This window comes from Phyllostomus discolor, chromosome 7, assembly GCF_004126475.2.
Source record: "Phyllostomus discolor isolate MPI-MPIP mPhyDis1 chromosome 7, mPhyDis1.pri.v3, whole genome shotgun sequence".
NCBI classification, from domain to species: Eukaryota; Metazoa; Chordata; class Mammalia; order Chiroptera; family Phyllostomidae; genus Phyllostomus; species Phyllostomus discolor.
This window is the reverse complement of record NC_040909.2, coordinates 109122557-109138593: the sequence shown is the minus strand read 5'-3', so window position 1 is coordinate 109138593 and position 16037 is coordinate 109122557. Positions and strand designations below refer to the sequence as shown.

General features: G+C 42.8%; 1 protein-coding gene and 1 pseudogene across 1 annotated transcript in view; both read right to left on the bottom strand.

Annotated features, from left to right (window-relative positions):
* PTDSS1 (phosphatidylserine synthase 1) overlaps positions 1-16037 on the bottom strand; it is a 64963-nt gene that overhangs the window by 46753 nt on the left and 2173 nt on the right. Inside the window, exon 2 of the mRNA XM_028533819.2 lies at positions 4066-4157. Within this exon, the coding sequence (XP_028389620.1) occupies positions 4066-4157 (92 nt within the window). The remainder of the gene's footprint in view (positions 1-4065; positions 4158-16037) is intronic.
* LOC118501735 lies at positions 8963-15960 on the bottom strand (annotated as a pseudogene).

Here is a 16037-nt window from a genome sequence, read left to right as displayed (position 1 = left end):
TCACGGAGGACACTGGCAACACAGGAGGATATGGGCGCATCCGCCACCGGCCTTCTGAAGGACCCAGAGCACCCTGTACAGGCCAGTGAGGCCCCTGAGACCACAATCCCAGGAAAAGAAAAGCCAGAGACTGATGGAGAGGAAGAGAGGCAGAGGGAGATAAAACAATTCACAGTGAACCTAGTATGAGAAATGGCCAGAGTGATGCTGAGTAAAGGAAAGTGTGTGAGCCGGGGCCTTCACACCAGCTGACATCAAGTGGCCAGTGACCCCTTGTGGATGAATGACACCCACGGGCTCAGCTTCTCAGCTGCACACGGAGCTGGATAAACGAGGTGAGCCCTCTGGGACCTCCCCACTTTGTACGTATCCCACAGTCCCCACAGCCAGGATGAGCAGAGCATAAAATAAGCTTAACTTTTATCTTTCTAGAGGAAAACAAAAGCTCAGCTCCACATGAGAAACTGGGCAGGTTAAGTGGACTTTGAAGATTAGAGGACTTCACTAGTGAATAGAGGAAAAACCAGCAGAAACCATGCAAAATGTTACCTCCGATAGATTGTAGCCCCCAACCTTCCGGGCCATTTGGTACCTTAAGAAAAACATCTGATGAAGCCCCCAAGCCCAGCTCCTACTAAAACTTCATGGACAAATGGCTATAACATCATGACTATTGAGAGGCTAATCTTTTAGACACTTCAGACTTCGGAAATGACAACTTAAAAAAAAAAAAAAGCAAAACAGAACTTTCGAAGTGTGAAGAAGTAACCCTTACGAACTAAGAAACAACTTAACACACAGCCAAAGAAAGCAGAAGACTTGAAGAACAGACCTGATACGTTTGGATTGACCAATTTCCTGAACATGGACTCTGCTCTGATTAAAAAAATAAAATAATAGTAGTAGTAGTAAGCCTGGAGACAGACGAGATAAGAAATAAAAATAGAGGGCACAGACCAATGATGGTCCTGCCATCAGCTGATGACAAGGAAGTAAGCAGCACACCTTCTCAGGTTACAGAAGGTAGAATGGCTGAGGAGAAGAGTGGCAGTCACCACCACCACCTGAAATGTCACCTGCTCACCTTCCCTCGGGGCTTTGGTGGCAACTGGCCTTGTGTGGGTGTCCCACCTCAGATGGGTTTACAATCTGATTGCATTAGGCTGTATTCTTACGCTAGCTCTGTATGAAAAGGCCAGGTTCCGGAGCTCAGGGGGGCCACCCGCAGCCTCTGGTAGTTCCGGTGAGCGTGAAATGATTTCTGCTGCAAGCGGCCACTTCACTGGCACTACAGCATGGCACCGCTGAACGAGAGGACAGGCCACATAACGCGCAAACTCTCGAAACCTAAAATTCTGAGATTTTGAGTGTTGGAGTTGGGAGGGAAAAGAAAGTTGGTGAATAACCAACAAGCTGTTTGACATCGGGGACTTTTCCTAGAAAGTGAATTCTCTAGCAAGGTCAATTCATTCCATAACCTACCCATATCATGGACCTCTTGTCTTATACCCCAATAATTATGAATTCTCAGAACCCTCAACCATCATGGAAAGGCTAAACTACGTTTGCCATATCTGCACAAGATATGCAGGTGTTAATGTTTGTATCCTGCCCAAAATTCCCATGTGATGACTATTGAACTTCTTAGACCCCACAGGACTGAACCAGAGTTACTTGACCGGGCAAGTTGGCTATTCCTTAGCACAAGGACCTCAAAGGAGACTCGGAGATCATCCCAGCTGGGCTGTCACTTTCATCGCAGGCTCAGAGTGCAGAGGCCGTGGAGGGGCGGCGGGCAGCCTCCACCTCCATTTCAGTGGGCAAGCACTGAGCCAAGAGTCTTAAACCTTAGGACCTCCTGCTCTTGGTTCAAGATCTCACAGAACCCACCTTCCTAGGTTTTGGACTTGCTTCGGGCCCATCACCCCTCTTCTCTCCTGTGCCTCCCTCGTGGAGCAGCAGTGCGGACCCTCCGCCTGTCCCCCTCTTGCACTTTGGAAGCACATAACTTGTCTGGGTTCAGGTTCACAGAGGGAGAGAGATTTTGCTTCAGGATGAATCTTCTGTTAAGTCACCCAGTCTACAGTATTCTGTTAAAGCAGCCTGCACTGACTAGGATAGCAGTTTGTTGCTGAAAAAAATTTTTTTTTTAATCTGAAGGCTTGAGTGGTTGGAGAGTTAAACTCAGCTGCCCAATAATTTGGGTATCTACGGCAATTCATTCCCTTAAGGATTCAGTCATGGGCTTACTAGTTGGACTATTACGCCACCAGCAAAGAAACCAGAGTGCTAGGTAAGATAAGCAAAAATACTGAACGAAATCCCACCATCATGAAGAGCCTGAAGGCTCTGCCTTGTGTACTATTGTGGTTTACAACAATTATACATTTGGAATGGGATCTTTGTCCCTGTTAATGACACATAGCTCCTAAAGCCCTCGGAATTTCCTAAGTGATGAGAGTAGTAAAGTGTCTCTTGCTATGCTAATGAGGTGACTTTCAGAAAGCACCTGAGGGCAAAGGCTGGTTGCCAGTGGAGCCAACCGTGTGATTAGAGGGTCAAAACTTTCAGTTCCACTCCCAGACCTGGTCCAGGGGAGAGAGCTGGAGATTGACTTCCATCACCGATGGCCGAAAATTTAATCAGACATGCCTGTGACAGAGCCTCCATAAAACTCTAAAAGGATGGGGTTTGGAGAGCTTCTTGGTTGGTGAACTTGTGCACGCGCCAGTGAAGTGGTGCTCCTGAAGGAGGCATGGAAGCGCCCTGCCCGCCCCACATCCTGTATGTTCATCTGTGTGCTGGTGAACAGCCTTTGTAATAAACTGACAGGTTCATTTAGTGGTAAACTGGTTTCCTGAGTCCTGTGAGCCTCTGTTAACAAGTTAACGGAACCCAAGTGGGTTATGGGAACCTCTAATTTATAGCTATTCAGTCAGAAGTACTGGTAACAACCCAGACTTGCAACTGGCCCCTGAAGTGGGGTCTGGGCCCTTAACCCATGATCTGGCACTATCTCTGGGTAGACGGTGTCAGAACTGTGTTGAATTGCAGAGCACCCAGCTGGTGTTGGAGAACTGCTTGCTGGTGGAAGACACTGCCACCAACTCATACACACTGCAACTGGTACTGGAGTCCTATTACCATGGTACATTTCCAGGACAAAATCAGTGACATTCATAATGAGCTTCTTATATTACATATTACATTGTACTGAATAAATAGGACAGGGAAGAAACACACCTTAGGTACTTAAAACCTGGATGGGGCTTATGGAGCATAACTCATAAAAAAGACAGACAATTTCAAAATATCATAACTGTAGAAGAAATGGGATACAGGAGGGAGCACTAAGAAATGGTTACAGAGAATAATAATATTCTAGGAAGGAGGCATGAAGTAGAATAAGAAAAATTAAAGCAGTTGTAAAGGACAATTCAGAGGAAAGGATGAATTGTAAATATGGCAGAATACCAAACTAGTTCTCTAAACAAAGTTTTTGCCTCACTCTACAATCACGAGGCAAAATTCACAGTAATACTGTCTTTTTTACCTGCTGATGAAAATTCATAGCCCAACTAGATAATCAGCAAAGTTTACTGTGATAAAAGATCACTTAGGACAATGAACTATGAAGTAATACTCATTATAGCACTAACCCTATCCTTAGCAAAAAGCAGCAACTGAATAATTGTGCATTTATGACTAGGCTGATAACAACAAAAATAGCAACAAGAACAGCAGCTGACATGCACTGAGAGCGTGCAATTTCTCAGTCACTATTCAGAGCACTGAACATGTCTTAACTGAGTTAACCCTTACAACAGTGCCTACCTGCCATCTCCGCTTTACGGAGTAACGGGAGCACCTTCAACATGGCCACAGAGCCAGGGGGCAGCAGAACGGGCAGTCTGCCTCTGCAGCCTGTGCCCCGACTGCCACACAAAACTCGGATTATTTTTGGATTCCACATTTTACTTTCATCTTCTAGATGGCATGCATCTCAAAAATAACAAAAGGGCATGATTCACAGGAGAAAAGTGATAAAACATCACTTACACTTACCATTGGGGAAGGCTAACACACTGATGATGAGGAAGAAGAAGATAACAGAGAGGATGCCCCTCCAGATGTTGTCTTCGGGGACAGAGTCATCCCTGAGGAGAGAAAAGGAACACTGAGTATTCATTTTCGGGTCCACACCTGGAAGGAGCCAGAGTTCCATGTTATAAAAACCAGTGGGTGGGGGGGATTGCTAACTTTATTTTGCTGAGGAAAGTCATTACATATGTAACTCACTATCATTTCCTAAAATAATACAGTCTCACAGTAAAGTCCAGTTCTTACAAGAAAGGCAACTGGCAGCCTTACAGGCTGCTAACTACTACTACAGGCTTACTCTACTCAAATATTTGAGAATCACTGTGTTTAAAAAAAAAAATACCCAGGATGTCAAAAGGTAAGGTTTATTTTGAAGGAATACCTTTAGGTTTCAAGAAGAACTAAAATGATCTCATGATATGGTCTGTGGCAAAGAAATTTTTCAGGAATCAGAAAGAAAACATAAGATTACAAGGAGTAAGGACATAACACAACGAAATCATATCACCGTGGATCCTCAAAAGTGGGCAATTGGCTAAGGGATGAGTGGAAAGGGGAGTAATGTGGAATAAAAAGAAGGCACCAGCAAAAAAGTGTTAAAAGAAAAATCAAGAGAAAACAGAAGATTTCAAATCAAACCAGGAGACAAAGAATTATAAAGAAAAGAGATGAGCTTCCTCCCTGTCATGCCTGGTCATTGCTAATTTATCACTGCATTCACCTCCTCCACGGTGCAACTGAAATGATTCCACTGGACAGTTTATATGTTGTCTTCTCTGCAGAAACTAAACTCCTGAAGGCAGGGAATTATTCACTTGTACCCTCGGAGCCTGGCACATAGTAGGCCCTCAAGCAGATATTAGTGGACTAATTGTTGATAAGGAAGAGAAGTATACAGTCGTCCCTCTCGGGTTTAACCCAAGATACAGTGATGCCGCAATAAGTGGACCGCGATATAGCAAGGGACGACTGTACGTTTCACTGGTGAGTACCCATATAGAATTTTATATGTTGTTAAAATTACGTAGGTTTAAGAGCGTAGAAAGTGTTTAAGAGCATATGAAGTATTTATAAGAGTGTGGCAAAGGTTAATAAGAGTGGGAAAGGTTTATAGGAGTGTGGGGAGGGTTTATAAAGCCTTAAAATATATATAAATAATAAAAGAAATATAACACCACTACTTCTCGGATTTTCACCTATCGCGGGGGTGTCTGAAACGTAACTCCCACAATAGGTGAGGGATGACTGTATTGTGTAAAACCAAGTAAAAATCTCCAAATGAAAATTTTCTTAAAATTGATGATAGAGGAGAAAAATTAGGTTTTGACAGCTTATATTTTTTTAAAGAGTCTAGTTACATATTTGGGTCTCAAGAGAAGCAAACAAAAGGAAAACAAAAATAGAAGACAGTAAGATTTTCTGAATTATTGACAATTACTAAGAAGCTTGGGAAAGGGAAGTTAAGTGTTCACCTTAAAAAGATGAGGATGAGCCCTTGTTGGTGTGGCTCAGTGGACTGAGTGCCAGACTGTGAACCAAAGGGTCACTGGTTCGATCCCCAATCAGGGCACATGTCTGGGTTGTGGGCCAGGTCTCCAGTTGGGGGCATGTAAGAGGCAAGCAAGATCAATGTTTCTCTCACACATTGATGTTTCTTCCCCCTCTTTCTCCCTTTCTTTCCCTTCTCTCTAAAAAATAAGTAAATAAATCTTTAAAAAAACAGAAAAATAAAAATATGAAGACGAGTAGACAGAAAAAGAGATGAAAAAGAGGAAAAGAAGCCATTTTAGAGATATTGAAACATAGCAATAAATTTTAAAATAATTACAAAAAGCTTAGCTTAGACGGAAAAGGACTGCAGTGAAAAAACTTTGAAAAGACAAATAACAATATTAAATTAAGACTAAACATGAATAAAGGAAAAAAATGCCAAGAACATCTTAGAAGAAAACCAAGTTAGCATAAAGAAAATTTAGAACATCAGCATACGTAGAGGTGTGGAACAAAACAATCTTGAATTACATAATTAGAAAGCAGGCCCTGGGATGTTATTTTAAAAACAAAAGTTAATTAGACCTGGCTAGTGTAGCTCAGTGGGTTGAGCAAAGGCCTGAGAACCAAAGGGTCGCAGGTTCAATTCCCAGTCAGGGCACATGCGTGGGTTGCAGGCCAGGTTCCCAGTAGGGGGCACTCGAGAGGCAACCACACATTGATGTTTCTCTCCCTCTTTCTCCTTCCCTTCCCCTCTCTCTAAAAATAAATAAATAAAATCTTTAAAAAAAAACCGCAGAAGTTAATTAGGTATCAACTTCTGTTTAGATTAAGTTTCTGCACTCCATTAAATAATTTCCAGACTGACAGGATTGAACCTAAGGCACTAAAATAAGAAATCACATCATAAATGTTTCTAAGATCTTCATATGGCCAAACAGCACTAACACCGATGCTGGACAAATAAAGCTTGACTGTTGGCGTCTTGTAGATCTTATTACAGAACCCAACTACAGAATCGGAGAGACTTCCTCCTGCAGCAAAATGCAATCCTATATTAACGGCCACTGTAATGATTTAACATCTGCCCAGATGTTATGCACAGCCCTAAGAATGCCAGCCTGATAAGAATGCCAGCCAGATAATTACCAGGCTACCTCTGGCTTAAGCAGGGAAGCCAATTTCCAGGAACAGCAGCTTTCACTGAAGAATGGCTACACACAGGGCGGGGAGGGGACACAACGTCCTCACTCAGACCAGCACCCCACTGCTGACACTGGTAATGGTGAAGACAGTAAGAATAGCTGTTCTTCATCAAGTATCTACTGCGTGCCAGGCACTGAACGGCAGTCTATAAACATTATCTCTAATTGTCACAACCCATTTGCAGAACGAGGTATTAGTAGAAATTTCTCAGAGTGAATCATGAGAAGCAACTTGGCTGCAAAGGCTACAAGACCACATCAGTAACTCTAGAAAACCCAATCAATTTACAAACTTGGCAACAAAGGCTCAGAAAGGTTACATAACTTGCCCAAGGTTGAGTAGGTAAGAAACTGAAGAGTCAGCACTCGAAACCAGGTCTGTTAGACTCTGATGAGGATGATCTTCATGACAAGCTGTCTCCTGAAAAGAGTACATCATCCTGAACCAGTGTGACTCATGTTAGACGCACTGGGACAGTATCAGAGAGTATGATGGGGCCCACAATTTGTCAGCCACAAAACAAAAGCAAGGCTGAAATCAGTACTGTTGCCTGTGAAAAGAAAGTTGACTCCATAACTTGTACTTTATTCATTCAAAGAATAAAAGTAAAAAAACAAAAAAAATTCTAGAAGAAATGATGGTAAAATTTTTAAAAGCCAAAATACAACACTCTCAGAGTAGGGAAGACCTTTCCAAAATATGACATAGCCCTGGCTGGCATGGCTCAGTGGGCTGAGCATCGTCCCACAAACCGAAAGGTTGCCAGTTCAATTCTCGGTCAGGGCACATGCCTGGATTGTGGGCCAGGTTCCCAGTTGGAGGTCTGTGAGACCAATCAGTGTTTCTTTCTCCTTCTCTCTCCCTCCCTTCTCCTCTGTCTAAAAATAAATAAATAAAATCTTTTTTTAAAATATTCCATGAAACTCAGAAGTTGTAAAGAAAAAAATAGATAAACTTGCATGGCAAAGAAATCAGTACAGAAAAATGATAAACTAGGGGAAAAAACATTTGCAACTCAGATCAAGGCAAAGTATTAATTTTCCTAATATAGAAAGAACCCTCCTCCCCCCAGTCAATTACCAGAAAGAACAACTAGATAAGGAAAAACAAATGGAAAAATGGGCAAAGGACATGAAGAAGACAGCTGGGCGTGGGAAATCTAACGTCTCTCAGGCAAGTGGAATGGTGCTCAACCTCGCTCGTGGTAAGAGATGGGCAAACGAACACTGAGAGAACATGTCCCACCCACGTTACAGACCAAGGTGAGAACTTAACGACTTAGCCAGTAAGGATATGAAGAAACACCAACAGGTGCCCTCACACGTTGCGGGTGGTAGTATAAATTAAAACTACCTCCAAGGAGGGCAATTTCGCAACGTGTTAAATTTATACACACATATACCCTGTGACTCACCAATTCCACGTATGAGAATTTACCCCACAGATATACCATCATTTGTGCAAAAATTACGTATGTACAAGGTTGCTCAGTGGGGCATTATGTGTATTAGCACAAGGTTAGAAACAGGCTAAATGTCCACCAAAAGGGGATTGATTATGGTCCCATCTCATAATGGAATACTAGGAGCCATAAGAAGAATGAAGACCCTTTTATGAATTAACTGATGCAGAATAATTTAAGAGATATCATGAATAAAGCAAGTATGGAACAGTGGGGACAGTAAGCATTATTTGCATAAAAAAAGGGTGTGCGTGTGTATGTATACAACTTGTAACTTGTGTTTATAGCTGCAAAGAAGGTCTCTGGAAATCTCCCAAAGAAACAGCGACAATGGTTTGCTCTAAAGAGGAGAAAAGAAGAGTGAGAAAGAGGCTCTCCACCACCTTCCCTTTGGTATGTCTTGGATGTCAAGCGATGTGGACACATTATTCTTTTCAAAAAAAAGTCAATTAATTAAAATTTTAATTAGCCCTGGCTGGCATAGCTCAGTGGATTGAGCGCGGGCTGGGAACCAAAGTGTCGCAGGTTCGATTCCCAGCCAGGGTACATTCCTAGGTTGCAGGCCATAACCCCCAGCAACCGCACATTGATGTGTCGCTGTCTCTGTCTCTGTCTCTGTCTCTGTCTCTGTCTCTCTCCCTCCCTCCCTCCCTTCCCTCTCTAAAAATAAAATAAATAAAATCTTTTAAAAAAAAGAATTTTAATTAAGTAAATGGTCAGAGTAAATTAGTGAATCAGTCTCTACCTAAAATTACCTAGTAGTCAAAATACCTGAAAACAAAATCAACATTAAATGTATAAGAACTTGGGATCAGTAATAAATACAGATATACAACCAATGGAATGGTAATTTTGTAAATTTTGAGTAATTTTATTAGAAAGAGAGGATCCAATGGATGGCCCAGTTTTGGGGAAGAAAAGAAAGTCAATTAAACAACCTGAATAAAATAGCAGTGGTTCTGGAAAGTTGGCAGTTTTATATTTGTCTAGTTAGGGGGGAAATGTATCAAAGATGGACAGCAAGGTCATTTGATCAACTGAAAGTATTCAATCAATTGCGAGTATATAAAACAGGCAGAGCAAACTTCTGTGATCAAAGACTGGTGGGGGGGTGGGTGAGGTTAAGAAGAAATCAGAGTCCTATCACACACAGCCTATTTCACACCCTGAGCTTCTCGAGTGGAGACAGTATGCCCACCGTCCCTTACAAGAGGTGGGTGGCCAGAAGGAACTGAATGCATGACTCGTGAGGCTGCCCAGTCCTCCCCACCCCCACCTCCCGACAGCCTGACCACGCAGGGGCTATTCTCCATGACCTGGTGGGAGTTCATCCTCTCTAAACTCTCAATAAGCCAGAGACACAACCGTACACTGAGATATACAGAAGTTTCCAAGAGTTAATCATGAAGAGCAGCTTGGATACAAAGGCCACAAGACCACATTGGTGACTCCAGAGAACCCAATTAGGGGATAAGAACTAGTTAGTTCTGAACATCCACCATATCTGTGCCGTACTCAGGATGCCAGCTGGCTTGCATGTTAGCTCTCTTTAATCTTCATATCACCCTAAGAGGAGGGAATAATCACAGTCTGCATTTTCCTGATGGGGCCTGGCTCTGAAGTTCAAGTTTTTTTACCCTTGAGGGGGCTTGGGGCCAGAATGCCTGGGCCAGAATTCTGGCTTCAACACTCATCAGCCTGTGTGGCCTTGGGGAGATTACCCAACCTCTCTGTGCCCTGGCTTCCACCTTGCCCACCACCCCTCCCCAGCCCCGTACATCAAGGACAATAAGAGTTCCACCTCACGGGGTGGTGAGGATAAAATAGCAACACATGTACAGTATTTACATCAGAGCCTGACACAGAGCAAGTGTCAGTTATTATTAGTTCACAATGTTTGAATGTCCTTCATTTATGTCCACTCACCCCCCCCCCCCCCCCCCGTGTGGCTAATACCTATCACTGGGGAAGGCATTATTCTGGAGGGGGGCGGGGTGGCAGGGGAGGGGTTTGCTGAGAAGACAAAAATGAACAGACATGGCCCTTGTTCTTGAGAGAATCACAGTCAAAAGGGACAATTTACTTTACATAAAAGTAAAGTATCTTAGCTTACTTTAGCCAGAGAGAAAAGTTGTTTTTTTTTTTTTTTATTTGCTGGAACTGCCTCTAATGAACCTGATACCCCATCTCCCAAAAGACTACACAATTGTTCACATGGGTGGTCCTGCTCCTGGGGCTGTTACTGCTCCTAAAGGCGTTCTGAGGGGACGATCAGGTTCCCACTTCCCAGGGAAGATCGGAACTTTCTATCAGGGCTGCCTGATGCCCCCCTCAACTGCTCCTGGCCTCAGGAGTCCCACTCCACTAAGGCATTTTGCTTAACAGCAACAAAAGGCAAAAGGACTCAGGCTTTCTGTGGTGATGCTGTGACAACTCCCTGACTTCTCAATTCCTAGGTCTCCTGCAGCTCCTAAGAACAACTGTCTCAGTCTCTGTCAGTCTCTGGTGCTCTGAACCTTGCAAAGAATTTTCCCAATAGGCATTTTATTCAACAGTTCAGGGGTTGGAGTGGGGATTACCTTTACTTAAGGAATGAGGAAAAGAAAGCTCTTGCTTTATCTTGCCCACAGTTACACACAGAGACAGACTGAAAGTAGGAGCCAGGGCTTCTGGAATGCTGGCTCTAGGTCAAGACCGCTACATTCACCAATATGATGCAAACAGACACTTTCTTTTTTTCTCTCTGCTAAATTTAGGAGGTGCTCCAGAAGCATGCTGGGCAGCCCTGAACACATACAGTGAAAATACAAATGGACAGATGACAATAAAATTGTAATTTAAACTCCAGACGACACAGGTTCCTATCTTACACCTCCAGAGTACCTCTGGTACCCAGCACAATGCTGGGCACACAGCAGGCATTCTCAATACAGTGGGGTGCCAGAAAGGACAGGCCACCATGGCTGAGTGGGCCCTGTAACTCAGGTAACACGAGGATGAGTCACAGCCTGAGTCCACAGGGTCCAGTGACAGTGACTGTCCTGTCCCAGTGTTCAGTGACCAAGCAAATATTCAAACACCTCAACTTCTGTCCAATCACTCTTTCAACCAGTACAGGAAACTACCCAGGCAAGACAGACTGTCCTAGAAGCAGGAAATGTATAAACAAAGTTTAAAAAAAAAGTTTGCACTCAGAGAGTTTTGGACTCAGATTCTGTGTTAGTTTCATTTCTGACTACAGACAGTGGGTGAGGAGATTTCAGGAAATCATGGCAAACTCCACTCACTTACATGCAATCTCTACACAAAACTGTGTCCCTGGGTTGGGCAGACAAGATAGCCCCACCGTCATCCTGACTCCTAAGGCTGCTAAGGTGATTATCACCCCTGCCCCAGAACTCCCCACATCTCCTTCCCTTCCCTTTAATATGAGTCCCTGAAACTGAGACGCATAGGTAGGGTCATGTTTATGAGGCTAGACACTGTTTAAGGATGCTGTCTTTCTGTGGAAAACAGTCCTAGGTTTCAACGTAGACTTATGTTAACTACCTTCGGTTTTATCTCTGAACAACATTCCCTTCATTTTATATAAAGTTACGATCCTTGCCAAGAATTATAGCTAACATGTTAACTAAAGGAGAAGAATAATATTTTTTAACGTTCTTATTGGCTGTATTTCTTGGATTTGAGTCATTCAGCATTTATTGGGTGTGTATCCTAGGAAGATTAAGATATTTGGTCTGTAGAAACTGATACCGAAACAAATGTTACAATATGAGAGATATGATAATAAAAGGTATTTGGAAGCATATAAATATTTCTTCCTCTGTGTTTCCAGGAACAATCAAAACAGGTGTCTGACAGGGGGACCACCCAGGTGGGTCGTGAGGGATGCCATGGGCTGGCGGGCAGGCGGGAGGCAGAGGGAGATGCTCTCCAGTCGGAAAGGTGCCACCTGGCACTGGGTGTGGGGCTGGCGCACCGCACTGTCTGGGCCTGCTGTGCGTGCCGTGCACAGGCGAGGCCAGGCTAACACTGGAAACAGACCTGCTCTGTAATGAAAGACCTTAGGGTCCAGCTAACACTTCCCAGTGATAGAGAGCCAGGGAAAGGCTATAAGCAGGGGGAAGATAGGATCACAATTTTGCCTTTAAAAGGTCATGGGGACGGCCCTGTGCAGAAGGGACTGGAGCGATATGGAGTGAAGGCCTGGGCACATATTGTCCCAAAGGGCTGGGGGTTTGCTGAGCTAAGGCCGGATATGGGGAAGAGGAGAGCTCTGAAAGCTCTAAGGGCCTAGTGAGACCCAGTGCAGGTAAACTAGATGAACTCTGTGATGGCCGGGACCTCAGCTGGATGGAACACGGACTGTCTGAACTGCTGAAATGACTTCATCCAGAGGCTCAGGAAGCAGTCCTGGCTGACTGGACAAGCCCTGGCTTCTGGATTCATTGAGACTGAAAAACTGCTCATTTCCCTCCAGAAATCTGGGGCCACAGGGATTACATCACAAGATAAATTATATTATACTTGGTAACAGAATTATACCTAAAATGCTAAACACCAGGGAGCACTTTCTAGGCATGTAAACTTTTGTGGGTAAGACATCATCTAAACCAAAGAAATGCTTGAAGTCACCCAGGTGCCTATCACTACAGAAGATGCCAAAGAAACATATGACATGTTTTCGCCTTCAATCAATTTATCATCTTAGTAGGGACATAAAACACCAGAAATAAGTATAAGAAAGGACATAAATCATGCTTATGTAAATTCAATTTAAAAATACAATTCAAACAGGAAGTGGGGAGGAGCAATGTTAAGGTCACTGTTAACTGGACCTCTTTAGAGGGTGCCCCCAAACAGTGTGCTCTGTTCACCTCCAGGGCTGGTTTAACCGCAGTGCACAGCCCCTGTGGACCGTCACTTAACAGAGCTGGTTTCGGGGAACAAGGACAGGCAGGCCTTCCGCTATGGGGACAGAAAGAACACGATGTACGTGAAGGAAACAGGACTGAGAAGACTGAATCAGCAGTATCGGGAGACGTTTTCTAATGGGATCCGCACGGTCTGAAAGGAGAAGAGCAGAAAAGGCTGGCAGGTATCCACAAGGGAAATGACACAGAAGGTAGAACTCTTATCTTGATGATATGACACAAAGCTGGAGCTCCAAAGCCACTAAGGGAAATGAAGTAAAAGTCATCATTAACAGCCAAACAAAAATAAATAAATCCAAGGTCTGTCCATTTCCCTGCCTTTGCCCATCTCCTTAATTCCATGTCAAGGAGAAACCTAGCCTGGACAGGCTGAGATCACCGGGGTACAGCAAGCTGCAGGAAGGCAATCTCTTCTACAATGTCTGTTGGACAAGTGCTACTAGAGAGGCTGGTTCCGCTGTTTCATTGCCAAGTGCCTCTGAAAGTGAGACGGGCTGCTATGAACGTGATTTAGTAGATTTTGGTGTTTTCAAATCGAAAGCTTGAGTGTTTGAAACTAAAGCCATTCAGCATTGACAAGTTTACCAGCCTCTGTAAGCAGAGTAAATATGAGGCACTTCGGTAATTATTACACTCTGAGCTTAAGACGAAGGTTCTCCTTGCCCCACTTTGGCTGAACAAACTTATAAAACATATGCCAAAGCATCTCATTTATAGAAATCCTTATTTTAAAAGGTAGCAAAGTGAGCCTCTTTGAATCTTGGGGAGAATGATTCGATAGCATTTGGCTTTATTTTTAAGGACAGTAACAGGGACAGGACATTTACATGCTATGATTCAACAGTGAGTTGGCCTAGTTGCTATTTAACAAAAGAACTACTTGACAAATTCAAACTTGTTTCAGACTTCTGTGTGAGGCACCTAATCTGTCACTATCCGGAATTATTGCTGTGCCTCTGGAACATGTGACACGACCCAGGCACTATTGCTCACACACTGGGAACATGACACCCCAAAAGTATTCTATCTGCTATTTGCTTAGACTACTCGTCTTTGAAAAATAAGCTTTGAGACATGTTTTTAAAGTTTTACTGAAAGAATTGCACTGAACAGTCGCCCAACTAAAATTCTGTTACAAAGTAAGTATCAGGTACCAGAGAGAATCATTACAAAAGAACACAGAGCAAGAAACCATTACTTTAAGAAGTCATTACTTTTGATCTCTTTTATTTTGAGCAATACAAAAATGTATTTAACAAAAGTGCAACGTGAAAATGTGCACGACTCGATTTCTGTAGTGCAGTAAAACAGGTGCTGTGGGCCGGGCACATGTGGAAGCACTTGGCTGCCCTGGTGGACACAGCCATTCTCTATCCTCGTCTCATGGTCTCTAACAAGATGATACCATTTTCTCATGTTACCGGCATTCCAATGCTGTGCTGTTGCCCACGGGTTGCCATCTCTCCACTTCCCTCTATCACAAGGTTCATAAAGGGATCAAATCCCCGCAATGTTACTTGGACACATCTGCCACCATTTAATTTCAACAAAAACTTCTTGTCTATAAATTATTTTTTAACTTGGGAGGGTGCACTTTGCTCATGATGTCTACTCAGCGAGCTCAAAGATTCAAAGATACCTCTTAACGAGTGCTTGTAATTTATAAGAAGGAAGATAGAGCTATCTCTGTAAAATGTCACTTTAAAGAATTACAAATCATTACAAAACATGAGTAAGAAAAAGTGATTACTAATTGTATTAATGGTGCTTATGGCTTTATGTAAGGTAAAATTTATTATTAATTAGCTCTTCAGTGTGTGATTTCTGTCTCTTTATGAGATTAGTGGAAGACATAATATTATTACTTCTGAAAAAGGCCATAGTTTGAAATCCAGGTTATGCCTTTTCTATTACTTTTGACAAGCTGTTAAAATTCATATTTATTTCTTATAGTTTCACTGCTGCTCCTTAATGCACATTTTGACAGAATATGCTGTAGAAGAATATGACTTCCTATATTAGAAAAGAGAGAGATCTATTCTGAAGGAGTCTAAAATAACATTAAAGAAAAAAGGTTAAAGCAAACTGCTCATTCTTGTTTCTCATTATTTAAAATAAAATGATTACCTTCCTAATGTCCAAAGAAACTCCTGCACTAATCCCATCATTGCCAACCCACACCTGAGATGACGTTACACTGAAGATAATGTGAAACAGGCCTGCCTGTTATCCAAGCAAAGCAATGTCCACTTTCCCAACGCCTTTCTCCTTTTTCTCAGTTATAGGCCATACGACATCTTCGATCAAGGACAAATACAAGTTAGAAGGTGTTCCCATACAATGAAGTGACGTACTGATAATGGCTAATGTTTACTGAGCACTTACTATTTGCACTGAGCTAAACACAAATTACCAGTAAGTAAATAAAGTGAACCTCATGACAGAGAACCCTGTGAGGAAATAGCAGATATTTTCATTTTATATACAGATAAGGAAACTGAAGCCTAGCAAAATTAAGTGACCATGAAACTTAATGAAGTTGTAAAATTAGAGGACATGATGGAGTATTTAAGGGTAACCATAATTAGGGACAAGACTGATTTCTCTCCGAAGCTAGAAATGTGTTCTTGGTTGGGCAAAGGTCTGGCCTTACCCTACAGCACAGCATCAGCAAAAGACTACAGTAATAGCAGCTATATTCTCCAACATTAAGAATAAGTAATTGTTATATATGCTTGTAGGGGTGTCCAATCTTTTCGCATATCTGAGCCACACAGGAAGAAGAAGAGTTGTCTTGGGCAACACATTAAATACATTGCAACACTTAATCACACACAAAA